General features: G+C 52.9%; 1 protein-coding gene across 5 annotated transcripts; it reads right to left on the bottom strand.

Moving 5' to 3' along the window:
* Window positions 1–1,181: 1,181 nt before the first annotated feature.
* LOC141733680 (cryptochrome-1-like) lies at window positions 1,182–18,796 on the bottom strand. 5 transcript variants are annotated; one of them, XM_074564383.1, is made up of 12 exons: window positions 18,575–18,796; window positions 17,684–17,802; window positions 13,829–14,263; window positions 12,733–12,849; window positions 10,872–11,019; window positions 10,150–10,290; window positions 9,137–9,307; window positions 7,986–8,126; window positions 7,351–7,502; window positions 5,469–5,566; window positions 4,800–4,910; window positions 1,182–2,140 (listed from the first exon to the last, which is right to left on the bottom strand). In XM_074564383.1, the coding sequence occupies exons 3-12, from the start codon at window positions 14,239–14,241 to the stop codon at window positions 1,977–1,979; spliced, it is 1,656 nt and encodes a 551-aa protein (XP_074420484.1). In that variant the 5' UTR covers window positions 14,242–14,263; window positions 17,684–17,802; window positions 18,575–18,796; the 3' UTR covers window positions 1,182–1,976. The 5 variants fall into 5 exon arrangements, 4 of the variants coding, with proteins under 4 accessions (XP_074420484.1, XP_074420483.1, XP_074420481.1 ...); XM_074564382.1 differs by having other exon boundaries at window positions 17,639–17,802; window positions 18,575–18,777; XM_074564380.1 differs by having other exon boundaries at window positions 13,829–14,306; window positions 17,639–17,802; window positions 18,575–18,772.
* Between the last annotated feature and the right edge of the window lie 159 nt (window positions 18,797–18,955).

Consider the following 18,955-nt stretch of genomic DNA (forward strand, 5'->3'; position numbering starts at 1 on the left):
GGTCTTTTTGCCATGAGGGCACAAACTAGACCTTGGTCCTTCTGCTTCACAGGAACTTCTCCATTGCTACTTTGTCAGCCAGAAGCTCTACAAGAGCTCACTTGCCCTTGCCGTTTCCTGCTCAAGCAGCGCTCCTACTCCTGCTTCAGCCCCTCAGCAGCCCCCAGCCCTACCCCTTCCAACCAAAGACCAGACCTTGTGGCTCCTTTGCAACAAAAGGCCTCCTAAAGAGGCCTTGATCCTCCTGGCTCCTTTGATGGCTGACCAGGGCCACCAACGCAGTTGGAAGTCTCTCCTCCTAGGGTGGATGCCACCCTGGCTGCCTGCACGCTCATGTCCAAAGTCATCTCCTGCACCACAATGTTAGAGGTGACGCTGAACAGCAAAAGACATTCGATGGCTGCTGGTGGTCCTGTCTTCTGCTCTACTAGGCTCTTTCCAGGGCTCTCAATGCAGCTCAGGTGACACAAAGCACTCCAAGATAGAGATGTTTTAGGTGGCTGAAGACCAGCCCATTTAGGAGCTGAAGGTAATGACTATGCCTTAAAACATGAGGCAAGAACCAGCTCTGCATTCCTGTGGCCACCTGCGCTGGGCTACAGCACTGCGAGCCGGAGGCAATAAATCCCCGTCAGCAGGAAGGAAAAACCCAATTAAAAAGACGATGGATGCCAGGAGGCTCCAGAGCAGCACTCATCATCCCCAAAGTAAGAAGCACTGCATTGGCCTTCATCCCCTCATCAGGGGTTCAGTAACAGCCTCTCATCCTGGTCGTCCTTGCAAAGCCTGAGGCTTCCTGAAGAGCTAACACGTCGAGTAACATCAGCACCTCCGGGAGCTCGATGCAGGCTTGGCGCGGCAGGAGGCGACAACCAGCCTCTCGGATCCATCTGACAGTCCCTGCGGCGTTTGTATTTGTATCCTCGTGCCGTTGTGCCCTCAACCTGGCAGGTCCTGCAGGTCACCAGCAGCGGTGGAAGGCGCTGTTAGGAGCAGTGTTTGGCCTCCTCCTGTTGCACTTGGGTCTTGTGCAGCTGCGGCGCCACGTCCACGGATGCTTCCAAAGGGAAGGAGTTTGGGAGCACCAGGTTGCTGCTGGAGTCGTCTTGCAGCCAGGTTTCCTTAGAGGACCGATGGAGGCCAACTGTGATAATAGATTGCTCTCCAGACCTTACATTTTTCCTGTCAGAAATCATTTTTATTTCTTTTAAAAACAAAAATAGTACCTACGGCAATTAAAAACCCCACTCCACCTCCCCCACCCTCACCAAAACCCCAACCATAACAAAGATCACTGACTAATCCAGCCTTGTAAAACTGCACAATGAGATGCTTCAACGGAAGGGTAACTTTTTACATGTGGTACATGACAGAAATAATACTTAGCCTACAGTTCTAGAGGAATTAGCCAAGAAGCAGAGTTAGGGTGAATGAAGCCGTACCTCAGCCCTAATTCAGTGAGAGATTTTGCAACGTTACCCTTAAAACACATAAGGAATCTCATTTAAGTCATAAGAACTACAGACAACCTTACAAGGGGCTGGATTCTGCTGTCCCTCCCCAAACTGGGGACTGCAAGCACAAACTGTGAACTTAAAATCCCTAAATCGCTGTCTCTACAAGACAGGTAAAGCTTTTAACACTAACGTGTGAACACATTAATGTGCCTATATTCTTCCACTGACGTTTATCTGGCGTGTTGGGAAGACCGCTGTTTATCACTAAAGCTCTTTACACAGATGCACGAACATCGAGCGGATTCGAACGATACTAAAGCACCACGTCTCGTCAAAAACAGTCACCTCTTGAATTTAGTCAACAGCTGGAACAGTTTGTAAACCGTTCACAGACGGACCATTTCATTTGAAATAACTGCACTAACAAACGCATTCAAGATCCGACACTTTTCCTGGCGGTCAGTTCACAAACCAGAGGCACCACCTGCAGGGCAATGCCCTGAGTGCAGTTTGTGCAGTTCAGCTGCCCTCTGGCTCTCCCCTCTTGCCATTTCTTCGTTCCCGATGCGTACTCCCTGACGGGATCTCAGTTTGTTCTGCCATCCTGGCCACTTTTCCTTTTGATACGTTTTCTTCAGAGCAGTCACGCTTTACCTTCATTTCCATTGGGTCGTCTGTATCATCTGTGGCAAGAAGGAAAGAAGAATTAAGGTTTGCGAGTCCTTCTCCGACTTCAGTGCAACAGCCCGCAATGATGGTGGTGGCTGAAGCTACAAAGTACAGCAGAAAACGCTTCTATTTACAGGCAACAAGAACAGCGGTGGCAGTAGGGGACTCTGGTTCTCCGATTTTGGTTTTCCAGATCTCCATCAGCAATCACAACATTTACTGCCCTTGTGGCCAAGAAGGCCAATGGCATCCTGGGGGCATCAAGAAGAGTGTGGCCAGCAGGTGGAGGGAGGTTCATCCTCCCCCTCGGCTCTGCCCTGGGGAGGCCACAGCTGGAGCACTGGGGCCAGTTCTGGGCTCCCCGGTTCCAGAAGGCCAGGGAACTGCTGGAGAGGGGGCAGCAAAGGGCTACCAAGGTGATGAGGGGACTGGAACATCTCTCTGATGAAGAAAGGCTGAGGGATTTGGGTCTTGCAAAAGACAACCGAGGGGGTACCTTATCAACGCTTATAAATACTGAAAGGGGGGGTGTCAGGAGGACGGGGCCAGGCTCTTCTCAGTGGTGCCCAGTGACAGGACAAGGGGCAACGGGCACAAACTTGACCATGGGAAGTTCCATCTCAACATGAGGAGGAACTTCTTTGCTGTGAGGGTGGCAGAGCCCTGGCACAGGCTGCCCAGAGAGGTGGGGGAGTCTCCGTCTCTGCAGACATCCCAAACCTGCCTGGACGCGTTCCTGTGCCACCTGCTCTGGGTGACCCTGCTCTGGCAGGGGGTGGGACTGGGTGATCTCCAAAGGTCCCTTCCAACCCCTGCCATTCTGGATTCTGTGATTCTGTGTACCGCGGGGTTTGTGCAAGAACTGTCAGCATACATTCGTTATATCTGGAACCTCCTGGATACGTTAGTATGCACAGGATTGGGAACAATTAATTCCATCTGACCATGGCAATTGAGGCAGGAATACTTAAGACTCCCCTCAGTTGCTACATGTTGGATTTCTGTAATAGAGAGGCTGCTACGGCACCCTGTTAAATACAAAAGCATCGCTTCACTGACAGTCCTGCAGAGGATTCCCCTGAGGCTAAGAGCTCAGCACAGGCCCTAGGATTTCAATTTTAAGAGCTCAGGTGCCGTAAGTGAAACATCTGCGTGACTGGAAATACCTAATTAATTCAGGCTCCCCCAAAGTTTGAGCGTTCCAGCCTTACCTGATAATTACCAGTTTGTTATACATATGCTTAACCTATTTAGAAAACAAGGTCAAAGAGTAAATTTCTTAGAGCAATTGAGCTCTCAAGGGCTTTTCACTCATTAGCGGTCAGTGGGAATCTCAAATAATTTTGCCACGGGGCATGGTAAAAAGGACAAACAACGATGCTCTGGCTCACAAGAGGCGCGGGCAGAGCTGCAGAGATTTCTGCGCCTTGGAGATGCACCTGGCTTCCCTGGGGGCTGGGGTGTCTCTTTGTGCAGACCTCCAGAAGGTAGAGAAGGTCTGCTTTTGGGCAGGCATTCCTCCAGCAGGCAGAAGCAAGCTCCCATCCTGCAAGGGCAGCCGGAAGGGAAGGGACACTGCTCAACGTCTGGTTTTCCCTCTTGGGACGCCATCTTAACAGTAACTAGAAGAGCAGCGCACGGTGTTGGGAACCAAGAGGAAAGAAGTTGGTAGTGTGGGATTGAGCGCACCCTCAGCAAGTTTGCTGACGACACCAAGCTGTGTGGAGCGGTCGACACACTGGAGGGAAGGGATGCCATCCAGAGGGACCTCGACAGGCTGGAGAGGTGGGCCCATGCAAACCTCATGAAGTTCAACCAGGCCAAGTGCAAGGCCCTGCACCTGGGTCGTGGCAATCCCAGGCACAAATGCAGGTTGGGCGGAGAACGACTGGAGAGCAGCCCTGAGGAGAAGGACTTGAGGGTGCTGGTGGACAAGAAGCTCAACATGAGCTGGCAATGCGTGCCTGCAGCCCAGAAAGCCAACCACATCCTGGGCTACATCAAAAGAAGCGTGGCCAGCAGGTTGAGGGAGGTGATTCTGCCCCTCTGCTTCGCTCTGGTGAGACCCCACCTGGAGTACTGCGTGCAGCTCTGGAGCCCTCAGCACAAGAAGGACACAGAGCTGTTGGAGTTGGGCCAGAGGACGCCATGAAGATGATCAGAGGGCTGGAGCCCCTCTGCTGTGAGGACAGGCTGAGAGAGCTGGGGGGGTTCAGCCTGGAGAAGAGAAGGCTCCGGGGAGACCTTCCAGCCCCTTCCAGTCCCTAAAGGGCACCTACAGGAAGGATGGGGAGGGACTTTGGATCAGGGAGTATAATGATAGGACAAAGGCGAATGATTTCAAACTGAAGGAGGGGAGATTTAGATGAGATACTGGGAAGAAATTCTTTGCTGTGAGGGTGGTGAGCCCCTGGCCCAGGTTGCCCAGAGAAGCTGTGGCTGCCCCATCCCTGGAGGGGTTCAAGGCCAGGTTGGACGGGGCTTGGAGCAACCTGGGCTGGTGGGAGGTGTCCCTGCCCAGGGCAGGGGGGTTGGAACTAGATGGGCTTTAAGGTCCCTTCCAACCCGAACCATTCTGTGATTCTACGAAATCAACACAAAACCAAAGCCCAAAGCCGGTGACGGCCTCTGCATCGCAGTCCACCGAACATCCAGCGCTGCAGCCCCTCTTACCTCTGGTGAGCTGGGCTGTTCTGGGCTGCTCCTCTCTCACCTGCCTCATCAGCTGCAGGTTGTGATCACTGGCTTCCTTGTGGTTCACCATGGGGAAGGGGTAATCGCGACCTGGTGGGACACAGAGACAGCAGCTTTTACAGAACTAATCAAGGTCAATGCGCTGGATTTGCACCGGGGCAAACGCCGGCAGCCTTTCTTAAAATAAACGGCATCTAAAGTAGATGTAGATCTACGTAGATCTCATCTAAGTAGAGGCCCGCTCTTCAGAAGTGTCTGTTTCTCTCCATCAAAGAGTAAGAGCTCCCATTTGGCCACAAGTTTATAACAGGCTTCAAAGATGCATTAGAGCAAGTGTAAAAGCACAAGATGTTCCGATACTATTTAAAGACAGCTGAGCATCCCAGACAGATAAGTGCACAGGCAACAACTTACAGCGATACGACAGTTTTGGGACATGCAGTTGAGGCAAAAATACATACTCTGAGATTATTCTCCGGTAAAAAACTTGAAAGGAGAATTGACAGAAGGTAGACTGCTGGATTAATCCATTTTCAGAAGATAAATGCATGGCTTGCGTTGGAAGTGTGACGCTTCCAGCTCATGCATGTAATTATTTTGGACAGTTAGCAGCAGCAAAACCCTTAGCGAGGCATCCGAATGAATCACCTATGATACACCCCGCTTGCTTCTGCTCCTCTTCAGAGGCCGTCCAGGGCTCGTAGATGTACTTGGAGGGAAAGTTCTTTAGTATAGGCAAGTATTTCCTACAAAACAGGAATAATATGGGCTTTTATAACCCTGCAGATAAACACTCATACCTTTAAGAGAAGTGTAAACCAACCTACGCCATGTTAATTCTTGGTGATTGTATTGATACAACAAGCCATGGAAAAGTTCTGATTCATTTTGCACCAAAAAAAAAAACCAAAACCAACTGGTTTATGTTCTGAAACTTCCATAGGGTGATATCTTCCAAAAGTTAATTTTATAGAAAAGCATAAAGGAGTTGATTTAAACATTACTTCGGTTTTGACTTCATCCAAAATATTTAGTGTTTTTAACATTTTCACTGACATTTCATCCTCAATTCTAGTAAATTTCAAAAACAAACTAATGAAAAAAAAATCTAACAAATTCCTACAGAATGGGAAAGTCATTTTCTGCCCCAGTCTGTCAGGTACGTCGGCACGGGCTTCCCCTCGACAAGAAGTTCAACCAGGCCAAGTGCAAGGTCCTGCACCTGGGTCATGGCAATCCCAGGCACAAATGCAGGCTGGGCGGAGAACGGCTGGAGAGCAGCCCTGAGGAGAAGGACTCGGGGGTGTTGGTGGACAAGAAGTTCAACGTGAGCTGGCAATGCGTGCCTGCAGCCCAGAAAGCCAACCGCACCCTGGGCTGCATCAAAAGAAGCGTGGCCAGCAGGGCGAGGGAGGTGATTCTGCCCCTCTGCTTCGCTCTGGTGAGACCCCACCTGGAGCGCTGCGTCCAGCTCTGGAGCCCTCAGCACAAGAAGGACATGGACCTGTTGGAATGGGTCCAGCAGAGGGCCACGAAGATGGTCAGAGGGCTGGAGCCCCTCTGCTGTGGGGACAGGCTGAGAGAGCTGGGGGGGTTCAGCCTGGAGAAGAGAAGGCTCCAGGGAGACCTTCCAGCCCCTTCCAGTCCCTAAAGGCGCTCCAGGAAAGCTGGGGAGGGACTCTGGACCAGGGAGGGGAGCCATGGGACAAGGGGAATGGCTTCAAAAGGAAAAAGGGGAGATTTAGATGAGATATTAGGAAGAAATTCTTTGCTGTGAGGGTGGCGAGCCACAGCCCAGAGAAGCTGTGGCTGCCCCGTCCCTGGAGGGGTTCAAGGCCAGGTTGGACGGGGCTTGGAGCAACCTGGGCTGGTGGGAGGTGTCCCTGCCCAGGGCAGGGGGTTGGAACTGGATGATCTTTAAGGTCCCTTCCAACCCGAACCATTCTATGATTCTGTAAGACACACAGCGAGCCAGGATGCGAGGAAGAGGAGGAGTGGGGAAGTGGAGTTGTTTGCTCAGACATCAACACAGCCTGCTCCAACTGCAGTCAGCGGCAAAATCACCCACTGCTTGCGAGGACGCCCGTCAGTACCTCATCTAGAGAGAAGGAAACTGGGACTTTGAAGCCAAGAGGACTCACTCAGAGTGGGAAATAAAACTGAAGTGTCTGAAATGAATCAGCCCGCCTACAAAACCAAGAAACACTGCACTGACTGGAGTAGAGGGAGCTGTGGGAAGTTTTACTCAAGTCCTTTCGAAAGAGGAGTCAGCCTAGTGATGGAACACGGTGCTGGAGCCGACAGCTGCTCACAAATCAGTCCACAGCCCTGCTCACTCCCCACCTCTGCAACCACGGGCATGTCTCTTTGCTTCTCTGTGCCTCAGCTTCCTTATGTGTTAAACAAAATAATTGCTAGCAGCCCTGTTTCATGGGGGTTTATGTTTCAAACAGACCGAGTTCACCAGCTCCTGCTGTAGGAGGAGCCAGGGAAGCGGTAACGGAGCGGACGGTGCCGCGCGTGGCCCTACCTGATGTACTGCCCCTCGGGGTCCGTGCGCTTCCCAAAGCGGACGGGGCAGAAAATCCGCGTGTACTGGTGGAAGAACGCGCTGGCCGACAGCCACATCCAGTTCCCTGCATTGATGCTGTAGTCGGCGTCTAAAAGCAGCTCTTCAAACACCTGCGCTTGAATGGGATGGGAACAGAAAGAAAGAAACACCCCTGAGCTGGCTGCCTTCGTAGCAAAAAAAAAAAACCAGACAGGCTGGGAGACAAAGGGTGAAGCTTGGCACTGTGCTGGTCTGGGCTACCCTTCTCACAGGGCAGAGGGAAGGCTCTCCAGCAGGACAGTTTGCCAGAAGGAAGCCAGAGCAGGACCCAGTGACAGAGCAACCCAAAGCCCAAAGGTCTGCCTTTGGGGCCTGCTGGAGGCTGAGCAGGTCTCCAATATCCGAAATCATCAACCCTTGGGGATGGGAACGACCCCTCACCGCTGCGTTGCAGCGCAGCAGGGCTCACACTCGAGCGAGAGACCACGCGATCTCTAGCGAGGCTCAGTATCGAAGCGCTGCTCTACAGAACCACCTCCCGCTGCCAGGCCCCCGCTCTGCAGGGGTTTCTCAAGGTCAGCCAGAACACAGAAAACCAAAATGTGAAAGTGAACCTTCATTCCCTCTTCCCAGCTGATCCAAAGGTCCCCTCGCGTCAGGAAGCAGGCAACGGCGTGCCGAGCAAGGTGATGGATCCAGCCTTCCTGGCGCAGCTGGGTCATAATTGCGTCGATCCACGGGAACCCCGTCTGTGCCTGCAGCAGAAAATAAAAATAAGCCTTCCCGCATGAAACTTCTTTCACAGAATCACAGAATGGCCGGGGTTGGAAGGGACCTCTGGGGAACACCCAGTCCCACCCCCTGCCAGAGCAGGGTCACCCAGAGCAGGTGGCACAGGAACGCGTCCAGGCGGGGTTGGGATGTCTCCAGAGACGGAGACTCCCCCACCTCTCTGGGCAGCCTGTGCCAGGGCTCTGCCACCCTCACAGCAAAGAAGTTCCTCCTCATGTTGAGATGGAACTTCCTATGGTCAAGTTTGTGCCCGTTGCCCCTTGTCCTGTCCCCGGGCACCACTGAGAAGAGCCTGGCCCCATCCTCCTGACACCCCCCCTTTCAGTATTTATCAGCGTTGATAAGGTCCCCCCTCGGTTGTCTTTTTTCCAGACTGAAGAGACCCAAATCCCTCAGCCTTTCTTCATCAGAGAGATGTTCCAGTCCCCTCAGCATCTTGGTAGCCCTTTGCTGTCCCCTCTCCAGCAGTTCCCTGGCCTTCTGGAACCGGGGAGCCCAGAACTGGCCCCAGTGCTCCAGCTGTGGCCTCCCCAGGGCAGAGCCGAGGGGGAGGATGAACCTCCCTCCACCTGCTGGCCACACTCTTCTTGATGCCCCCAGGATGCCATTGGCCTTCTTGGCCACCAGAGCACATTGCTGGCTCATGGGCACCCTGTTGTCCACCAGGACTCCCAGGTCCCTTTCCACAGCGCTGCTCTCCAGCAGGTCTCCCCCAACCTGTCCTGGTGCAGGGGGTTATTCCTCCCCAGGTGCAGCACCTGACACTTGCCCTGGTTGAATTTCATAAGGTTTCTCTCCGCCCAACTCTCCAGCCTGGCCAGGTCTCTCTGGATGGCGGCACGGCCTTCTGCTGTGTCAGCCACCCCTCCCAGGGCTGTAGGCCCCACCTCAAACAGACAGCAGGGAACAATCCCAGAGCAACAGGAAAAACTCTAAACTGAAATGCAGCAGTTGTAGCAATGCGTCCTCTTACTGTTTTCCACTTGTGGAGCCTCTCTGCGTCCTCATACCAACTGATCTGAAGGCAGATGGGGTTCCCAGCCATTCTGGTGAAGTTTGGTGTTGCTGATGCCACCGTGTAGAAGAATTCTCTCCATAGAAGCTGCCCTTGGAGTGACACTGGGGGCAGAGAGTGATGCTTGGCCTGCAAAGGACACAAGGTGAACGCTTCGGTTCATACATACTGTTGCAGTCTCACTCGTTTTTTGACCGTCAGGCCCATAAAGTAAAGATTCATCTAACTACACTACTGGCTTCATGGCACTTTACCACGAAAGCCAAAGAAATCAAAGCTCTGAAGCAATGCTGTATGCCCAAAAGCAAAGCCGAACTCTGTCAGACATCAGCGTCACCTCAAACATTCTCCATCTGCCTTCCAAAATGGTGTCACGCTGGGACTTCTTAAACCAAACATGTTTATGAACATATTAACTGCTCAGCTAGCTGAGTTCAGGTGGCTCAGCCACCTCTCAAGAGATAAGAAGGAGGTTCAGGGAGACCTTGCTCCTCTTGGCTTGGTTTCAACCACACTTTTTAAGAGTCAAACAAGTTTTCAGAAGCCAGCTTTGGCTTATGCTGTAGTTAAAACTCATCTAAGATGAAAATAGATGCTTTCTGAAAACAAAACTGCTTGAACAGGCTAAACTGATCAAAAACTTCACTTCGACACCAGGCAGACGCCTTGAACTCCTTGAATTTTAGGGAGGTTTTCCTGGGCTTTCCTGCAACTTCCAGGTCTCACTGCTCCCTATTTATTGTATTTCTAAGACTTGATCGGGAAAAGCTGTATACGTTCCCCGGTGTTTCACACAACATAGAAAGCCACTCACAGATTTCACAAGATGCTGTGAGAAGACATTAGCAAAGTAACATTTTTCTGATACACCAGGTCTCTCCCAAGATGATCCGAGTGTTAAATCCTAGCCTCACATGCCAGACGCGTGAGAGTTCTGGATTTGCTTAACCATGACCAATTATTTTTCTTACCTGAGCGTAGATGTTTGACAACCTATAAAAAAAGGTGCGAACTGACAGGCAGCCCATACTGAAATATGGGCTCAGGCCCGTGGTGCTTGGAAGCAGCGAATTTGGGACTGTTCTCGGTTTAGTAAAACTGGCCACCCAACCCTAGAATGAAAACATAAATCCAGGTTCAGGCAGAACACGGTGACAAACGTCCAGCTAACGAAAGAGAGGGAAAAAAAACCTCTTGGCAATTGGCTTCTACATCACAATGTCCCACAGGGAAAATACTCCCACCGCCCATCCACCCACAAATGCCACCATCAAGGACAACATCATCTTGAGACCAGGCCGCCATCTTCCCCCAAGATTTCCAAATACATAGACCACCTCCAAGCCCAAGGTCAAGGCCACGTCCCACCCATGGGTGCTGTGAAGCTCTGCCCTCCCCAGAGAGCCGGGGGATTCTGTAAACCAGGGAACTGCTCTCTTGGTCCAAGAGCACCACATTGAAGATCTTTTCCACTTTACGAAATTGGGAGCGGGTAAAGCATCCGCTTAAAAGTGGCCGGCACCAAGGCAGGCTCGGCTGCCAGGAGCTGAACCCCAGTGGGGAAAAACGCAGCTGGAGCTGGAACAGGCTGAGCAGCTTCTCGAGGTCCAGACACAACCAGACATTAAAGGAGGACACTAACCTCAGCCCACCTCGAGCCACCAGCATCACCCATGTAAAAATCAAGGCTGACCTGGTCAGTCAAGTGTTGCTCCAGGCGCTGTAGCCCTTCGGTCTCCCCTCCTCTCCAGGGGGAAAGGCTCTCCAGAGGGATCTTCAAATCCACGGGGAGAGGCACCCTGTAACCCTCAGCCAGGCCTGGGTCAGGGGGCCTACATCTCCTAATGTGAGAGAGAGGCCTCTTTCAAAGGGGGAACCGGAGCCAGAAGAGGGAGGAAGACCCCCGCCCATTGCACAGGCCAAGATCTCCTCTGTCGTGGCACAGCCAGAGCACAGGGGGAACCAAAGCACAGCCAGAACCCCCAGGCTGCACTCTCCCTGGGGAAGAAAGAGCTCATCCTGCAATCGCTCCGGGTAATTCTAGCCTGAATTGGGGGAAGAGGAACAGACCCACCAAATTACAGCGCTCAGAGCAGTCGCTGCAGCCCCCCCAGCTCAGACGTCCCTCTCGCTTCCCATCCCCTACTCGGAGGCGCCTCCTCTCCTTCCCCCAGCTGCCTCATCCATCCCGGGGAGGGAGCCAAGAGCCTCCTCAGACTCTAAACGGGGCACTGCTGCTGCCTCCACCGCACCAGCTCCCATGCCTCTGGGGAAAGGTCGCTCTGAGAGAGGTTTTGTAGGGGAGGAGGCAGAATAGCCCCCTGGGCCACCTCCCAGCCAAGGTGGGGGCTCCCCGAGCCCACGCCTCTGAGCAGCCGCCCCCCATCTCCTCTGCAGCCTCAGCTGCTGAGGCTTCCCCAAGGTCTCTGCCCCCTGTGAGGCTGGAACAGCACCAGGGTATGTTTTTTACCCCCCTGTAAAACACAGAGGAGGTTCAGGGAAGCGTCAGTGGTATGCAGGCTTCTCAAAAACCACCGATGAACTCAAGAGATCAAGAGAGATCTTTCTGCTTACCTGGAAAAACTGAGCTCAGCTCTGTTGCAGACACCTACAGAAGAAGGGGCCAGTGCAGCTCTCAGAGCATAACAGAGGCCTGCTGGGAAGCATGTCAACCACTTATCTCTCATCATCATTAATTTGAAAAGTGTAAAGAAACAAATTAGGGGGGAAAAAAAAGAAAAAAAAACAAAAAACAAAAAAAAACAACAAAAAAAAAACAGTGCAAGAAAAAAATATAGGAACTGATCTATCCCAGTACTTACATGGGTCTTATAATGGGATTATCCGAGGACAAAATTCAGGAATTAATGGGATTCCCGCAAGATGGGAAAACCCAAGCCTGGGTTACGGACACAGAGCTGAGGCCATGCAGGAGGCGCCTGGCACAGAAGCCCCAAGGATCTGCAGTCCCATCCCCAGCGGCCACCTCTCTCCTACCCCAGCCTTACCTCCCTTCGGATCACTGACCTCTCCTCATGCAGAGCTAATCATAAGACATCCTTGACTCTGAGCTTCTTCTCAACTCCCGGGAGACATGAGCTCCGTCCCTCCTTCCCACACAGCAGAAGGGAGGAGAGAAGAGATTTAAAGCCAGAAGGGAACAGTATGATTATTCCACCAAACTTCCTGCATAAAAAAACCTATAGTGGTTCATCCAATTCCTGCCCTACATTTCGATTTGAGAGGAATCTAGAACATGCCTTTGAGAAAGAGACTTGTCATTCCTTAGTGATTCCTCTGATAAACTTCTACATATCTTAAAAGTTTGTCTCGATGTGCCTTGCAAGTTTGAAGTCTTTGGACCGTGACACCTCTCATCTGCTCTCCCCTCCCAACAGCAGAGTCACATCCCCTGTAAATAAAAGCAATAACCCTCCGTGCATAGACATAATGCAACGTAACAGCCGAAAACACCCCATCAGCGTTTGCCCCTGGCTCTTTTTTGGGGCAGAGAAAAGGAACCTGCAGTTCCCTGCTGGCTAGCTGGTACTTACTGGAAGTCTTCAGCGGTGAGGTTTCGGACAGGCACCTCAGGGTCGCCGAGCAGAGAGAGAATGTGAAGGAACCTCTTGTACGTTAATGGGGGAGTGCCACCGTTCAGGTCCAAAATCCTAAATAAAACAAGATCATTTTTCAACATAATGTAAAGCAAGAAGGAAGCTGGAGCTGCCAGTGGATAGGAAGGTGACAGCAGAGGCTGGAAAAGCCCCGTTTTGTGCAACTGGATGTGGAAATTACAGATTTGACAAGAAAAACTTCCCTGAGTGAACACACATCCGTCCCGAGAGCAGACTCTCAAAACCCGAGACAACAAAACTGGGACTGGGATGCCAACGATGGCTTCAACTGGGCAGCTCTGCAGAGCCAGACATCGCCAGGACTGCCCAGAGGAAGGTGCAGGACACCTCTGGGGCTGCCAGAGGGAGACCGATCACAAAAAACAGCTTCAGGGCACTAAAAAATTCTTTTATGTGAGCAATGACCTGTGCAAACAGACAGCTTGAATTCAAGATGGCAAGTTATCCATTCATTTACGTAAATTAGGGGCTTCCCAGGACTGTACTGTTAAGGCTGTTTTAGCTACTACTGATTACCACCCCCTTATTATTAATTTCAATATCTTCAGTCATTCAGCCCTGAATACCAGCTTGGATCCAAGTGTATCCAGACACCAGTGAAAGTCCATTAGAAAGATTAAAAAAAAAAAATCCGGCAAAAAAAAAAATATATAGAAGTCCTATTAAATGCGTTCAATAATTTATTCCACTCTGTTTAAAAGAGCAGCTAATGTACGTTTTGAAGTGAATTAAACTGCCCAAAGGGAAAAAAATTAACAAGCTCTTTAGGCTCAGATCACAGCCCAAGATCCTAACGCCTGTGCAACCCTCCAAAATCTCTTCTGCTACTTCCAGCAGACCAACACAGGAAAAAATCTCCAGCAAACAGAGCTATGTCCATCTCAGATAGCCCAATTTTCTCAAAAGGAACACATTAGGATCTGGAAGGACCAAGATACTTGGCCTGATGCTTGCTAAATCTAAAATAAACCTTCCTGGAGACACCTCACTGGTCTTTGGGGTAATCACATACCGTTTGGTATCGTAAAGACTGTGGCCCACCAGAGAAAGCACCTCAAACCCCAGCTCTTCTCCCAGACATCGTATCTTGGCCTCCATCTCCTTGTAAAACGGTTCCATGTCCGCATCCAGAGTCACTTGTGTGATATTCCACTTCTGGATGTGATCCCGAAGAACGGACTCATACTCTCCTTGAATAACCAGCAAGCAAGAGCCCAGCTGACACAAGTTCTTCTGGAGATCCTCCAGGGACTGCAGCAGAAAATGCCACCGCAGGGCCCCTATGTGCATCACGGATGTCATGAACTTTCTGTCCAGGATGTAGACGGGGTAGAGGACCTCCGAGGACTCCAGCGCGGCCAGCAGTGTTGGGTTGTCATGAAGCCGAAGTCCCTTTCGGAAAAGATGAATGGTGCGATGCGGCATCCTGGCTCTTCTTACCAGAACTCTGAGAGAGGAAGGGAACCGTTGGCTTTGGGGATACACAATCCCTGTTAAAGAACAAGGTCAATTAGCAATTAGAAACGGAGCTGCAAACAGCCCCCAGGTCTTTTTACTGCCAATCTCTTCTGCGTTTTGGTAAATCTTCGTCAGAGAGAAAAGCAGAAGCAGGACCAAACCGCTCTTCTCAGGCTCCTCTGCCAGGTCCCACCATCCAGCCAGCTGTATCACCACCCTGCTCCACAGAGAACGGCCTCTTCCCCAAAGGAGTCACGCAAGTCCTTAAGTTAAATCCCTCAATTAAATTACATCCCAACAGTGCTCACCAGCAGGAAGGAATCAAAACAGACGAAAGCTGCCAGAGGTCCATTTACTGCAGAAACACTTTACCACCCCATCAGCAAACCCTCCGTAAGTCAACAGCGAGAAGATGACGGAGGGAGCTCTGTCTCCGTTTGCCCACAGCAGGCTGCGGGGAGAACAGCTCATCGGAGACCTGACCCGGCCCTCGCTTGGGCACTGAAAAGCCTTTTCTGGATTTCAGCAGGAGCCATCTGAAAGACACGGCGTGTTTCCTCGCGAACAGACTGTTAAGGCTGCCAGGTGAAACAAGGCATCATGCTTTGAGAAACCCATAACAATTTATTGTCGTTTAGACAATTATTCTATCACCCGATGGCCCCTCCCCACCCTGGAAGGGGAATCAGGGGGAAAAAAAGGAAACACAAAGGTTGAAATATAAATAGATTTAATAGGATAAGACTAAATAATTAACATTAGTAATACTAAAGAACCAGTATTGATCCTGATACCAATATAAAATACACGAGAACTGTACTCAGCCCATTCCATCAGCAGGAGCCGTGTGCTCCCCGCAGGGATGGCCGATGCAGGACCCTGCGAGCGCTGTGGCTTCGGGAGGAAGGGAAGGGCTCAGGACTCCAACACCGGGGCGAGGAGTGCTCAGGATGGCAGCCATCAGGGGGGAGAGAGGGAACTCCTCAGCAAACTTTCTAATTTCTATTGAATGTGCCATTCATGGTATGAAATAACCCCGTTGGCAGCTTGGGTCGAGTGCCCGGGTCTCGCTCCTCCTCGTCCCCACACCTGGTGAGCTCAAAAACACTGAAGCCTTGAATCACACGTAGCCTAGCAAATATTTTCATGGATTCAGACACCAGGGCCTTCTAAAAGTGCAGCGTTCCCAAGCATTAAAGAGAAATTTTTCCTGTGTCGCCCAAACCAGGACACAAGGGAAAGCAAAGCACAGCCCAACCAACACTGAAACAGGAGCATAATATCTCAATCCATCAGTTTGCCGTCATTTTTATCCACCTTTCCTAATGCCAGGAGACCTCGTGGTGCTTCCAGGCATCAGGAGAAAAACCCTTCTCTCTCCATAGCAGAGCCGGGTGGTGATAACTGCAGAAAACTAATCTTTTTCTAAAATGGGGCTGCTGTACGGATTAGCACACATTAATTTGACGGGCAGGAGGCCGGATCTTGGCTCTCCGTCTGGGGTAGCTCGGGGAAGAGCCTGAGAAGCTGCCCCACAGCTGCTGCTTGCTCTGCTCACAGGGGACGGACCCAGCAGACAGCAGCAAACAGAAAGGACGAGCCCAGCTGCCACCTTGTGTTTGTACCAAACCCAGCGACGTCTCCCCACCTCGCCCTCTCCCACGGCGAAGGGGGGAAGCTCAACACCCACCTCCAACCCGGGTCCACACCCACGTCCGATTCAAGCGTTACCACCCAGAGAAGAATTAAGAGATTAGGGATTAGCAAAGAACCAAACAACAATCTCTCATCCAGTTCAGCTCTTCCAGCCAAACTGCTCCGCTCACACCCTCCCAAATGGCTGCAAGAGGTGATCCGGCCCCTTGTCCCCGCACGACCCACAATCAACAGCTTTTATTATCATAAAAGATAATTTTCCTTGACCTGTCCCCAAAAACGCTCATCAGCGTCACCGAGACAAACCCAGCTGCGCTCCCAGGCTGTGACACAGCCCGTCGCAACCCCCTGATAAATGAACCTGGCAAATTCATGGCAAAAAGCGCAAGGTTTGGGGCTTTGCGGGGTGCTCTGCCTCGCACCCCGGCACCGCCCTGCCCGCACCTCCCAGGAGAACAGGAAAAACAAGGCGACTCTCCTGCTGCTCTGGGGAGCACCCAGATGGCACTTTGGGGTAAAAAAAAAAACATGCAAAGGGTGCTGGATGAGCCCCCTGCATCCTGTGGCGGGAGCACAGGACCAGCCTGCACCAGCCGGCCTCACCGAGGGGCTGCCCTGAGCCCAGGGCTCCAAGGCCCCACATGGCCTTTGGGGCCATCCCAAGCTCTGCGGCCCCACAGTCTGCAGGGCCACCCCAAATCCAGGGCCCCATAAAGCCCACAGGGTCACCCCAAAGCCAGTGCCCCACAGCCCCAGGCAGCCTGTGGAGCCTCACAGCCCCACACAGCCTCGAGGACTGGTCTGAGCCCAGGGCTGGGCAGCCTGGGGGGGTCTTCTCATACAGCCTTTGAGTACTCCGCCATCTCAGGACACAACCTATGGGGCCCTACACCCCCACACAGCCTATGGGGCCACCCTGAGCCCAATGCCCCATACAGCTTGTGGGGCAGCACCAAACTTGGGGTCCCACATAGTCCATGGGGCCAGCCCAAGCCTGGGGGCTCCCAGCCCATGGGATGGCCCCAAGCCCAGGGTGTCCCAGCGGGGGTCCAACCCAGACCTTCCAGCGGTGCCATCCCCTGCAGGGCCAGTGGGGCACAGCTGTGGGGAGCCGGGACACACCAGGGCAGGGACTGGGAGCAGGGCAGGGGGACACCAGGCCAGGGCTAGAAGGGAAGAGGGTTAGGGGTAGCTCTGGGGATCCCAGCGCAGGGGACTGGGGGAATCGGAGCTGGCGGGGAGCAGGGGTTCCATTAAAAGGGACTGGGGCACGCTGGGGAGCAGCTGAGCCCAGAGCCAAGGGGGTGTCAGCGCTGGGTGGGGAGCTGGGACCCACCAATGGGTGGGAAGGACGGGTGGTGTCGGAAAGGAGGTGGTGGCTCAACACCAAGGGACGGCACCCTCAGATGCTCCAGCCCCGCCAGGAGGAAGGGGAAGATCCTCTGGGGTGGGGGAAGGGAGAGCAGGCACCGTCTGTTAGCAGATGTTGTATTAGGATTTATCTTCAAAGTCTCCATGAACGGGTGGCTTGAGGCCGTTCCCCCAGCAAGGCCGGGCAGGCGCCCTGCCACGTCTGTGCCACGTCTGCTCATCAAAAATCAACCAGCGCGGGCAGAAAATACACCTCGCACCTGCTGCATCCCCACCCTTGGGGAGAGGTACAAGACAGAAAGCAGGGAAACCCCCAAATCAGCCAACAGGGCCTTACCTCAAGGGATTACCTGGCTGATGCACTGGGATCTTTACACGTTACCCCGAGAAGAGGATGCCAGGCAAGCGTCGATCATGGCTCTGCCGCCAGAAAGCATTTCTCTCTGGGGTCAGAGATGTGCTGGAGGGATGCGGCCGTCGTCAGAGCGTCACCATCTGTTCCTACAAGCATTGGGAAATCAGTCGCCCGGGTTTAAACACTCCTAAATAGCGTAAATCCACGCATCGAGGTGGATTCCGCACCAAGGACGGTTTGAGCGACGTGAGGTTTTGTGTAATTCCTGCGCGCAGAGGAGGGCGGACGGGGCAAGACGGGGCACGCAGGGGCTGAGGAAGGCGCAGGGAAGGGAAACTTTTAACAGTTTAATTTCCTCTGCGGGCACTCTCGATTGTCCAGTTAAGTCAAACCACGGATATTCTCCTTGACTATAAGCCTGGCTGCTTAGGAAGCGACAGTAATGCAATTATAAAGCTTTAAATACACCTGTCAGCCAGCTGGAAAAAGCAGCCTCGCGACTGCCCTCTGAAACTGCAGCCTGGGCTTTTGAAGCAGAATAATTATCACCATCAAGTTGCTTAATGGTATTCAGACTTGACAGGCTGGAGAACAATTCCTCAATTGGGATTTAAGAAGAACCCCAGTCTTTTGGATTAATTTGGTTACATTATCCCAGCCTGCGCATCAAGCCGGACCTGAGGCTGCTGTCAGCCCAACACCTCCGCCTTATTTCCTCTTGTTCTGGTAGCTTAGGTGATAAATATATAGCACTTGATACAAGAAAATGACATTTTAAGTCGCACCAGGAATAGGGACCCAAAACCACCCGCCTGAAGGAGCTTGGCCGGCGCTTCCCCAGCAGGGGAGCCCGTGTGGGGTCCTCAGGCGGGCGGGGGGTGAGCGGCCCGGCCCCCAAAGCCCGCGCTCCGCCTTTACCTCCTTCCCCGCGGCCCGTGGTTCCTCCCGGAGGCCGGCGCCCAGCCCCTGGCCTCGCCATGCCCAGTTACACAACACCGGCCAGGGGCGGAGAGGCGGGGCCGGGCCATGGGGCCGGGCCATGGGGCCGGGCCATGGGGCCGGGCCCGCCTCAGGCCCCGCTCCCCCGCCGTCCTGTCAGCGCCCGCGGCTCGCCCCGCACTGCGCAAGCCACGCCCACATAGCGGGATTTTATTCAGGGGGCGGGGCTTGTGCTCCCGCCCGCCGGCCTGGTCCAATGGCAGCGCTCCTTCCTTTCGAATTCGAAGAGCCGCCGCCGAGGGGGCGGGGCTGGACGGTGTCCAATCAGCGCCGGTGTAGCGGGCCGTGGGGCGGGGCTGC

This window comes from Larus michahellis, chromosome 21 (genome assembly GCF_964199755.1).
Source record: "Larus michahellis chromosome 21, bLarMic1.1, whole genome shotgun sequence".
In the NCBI taxonomy this organism is placed as follows: domain Eukaryota; kingdom Metazoa; phylum Chordata; class Aves; order Charadriiformes; family Laridae; genus Larus; species Larus michahellis.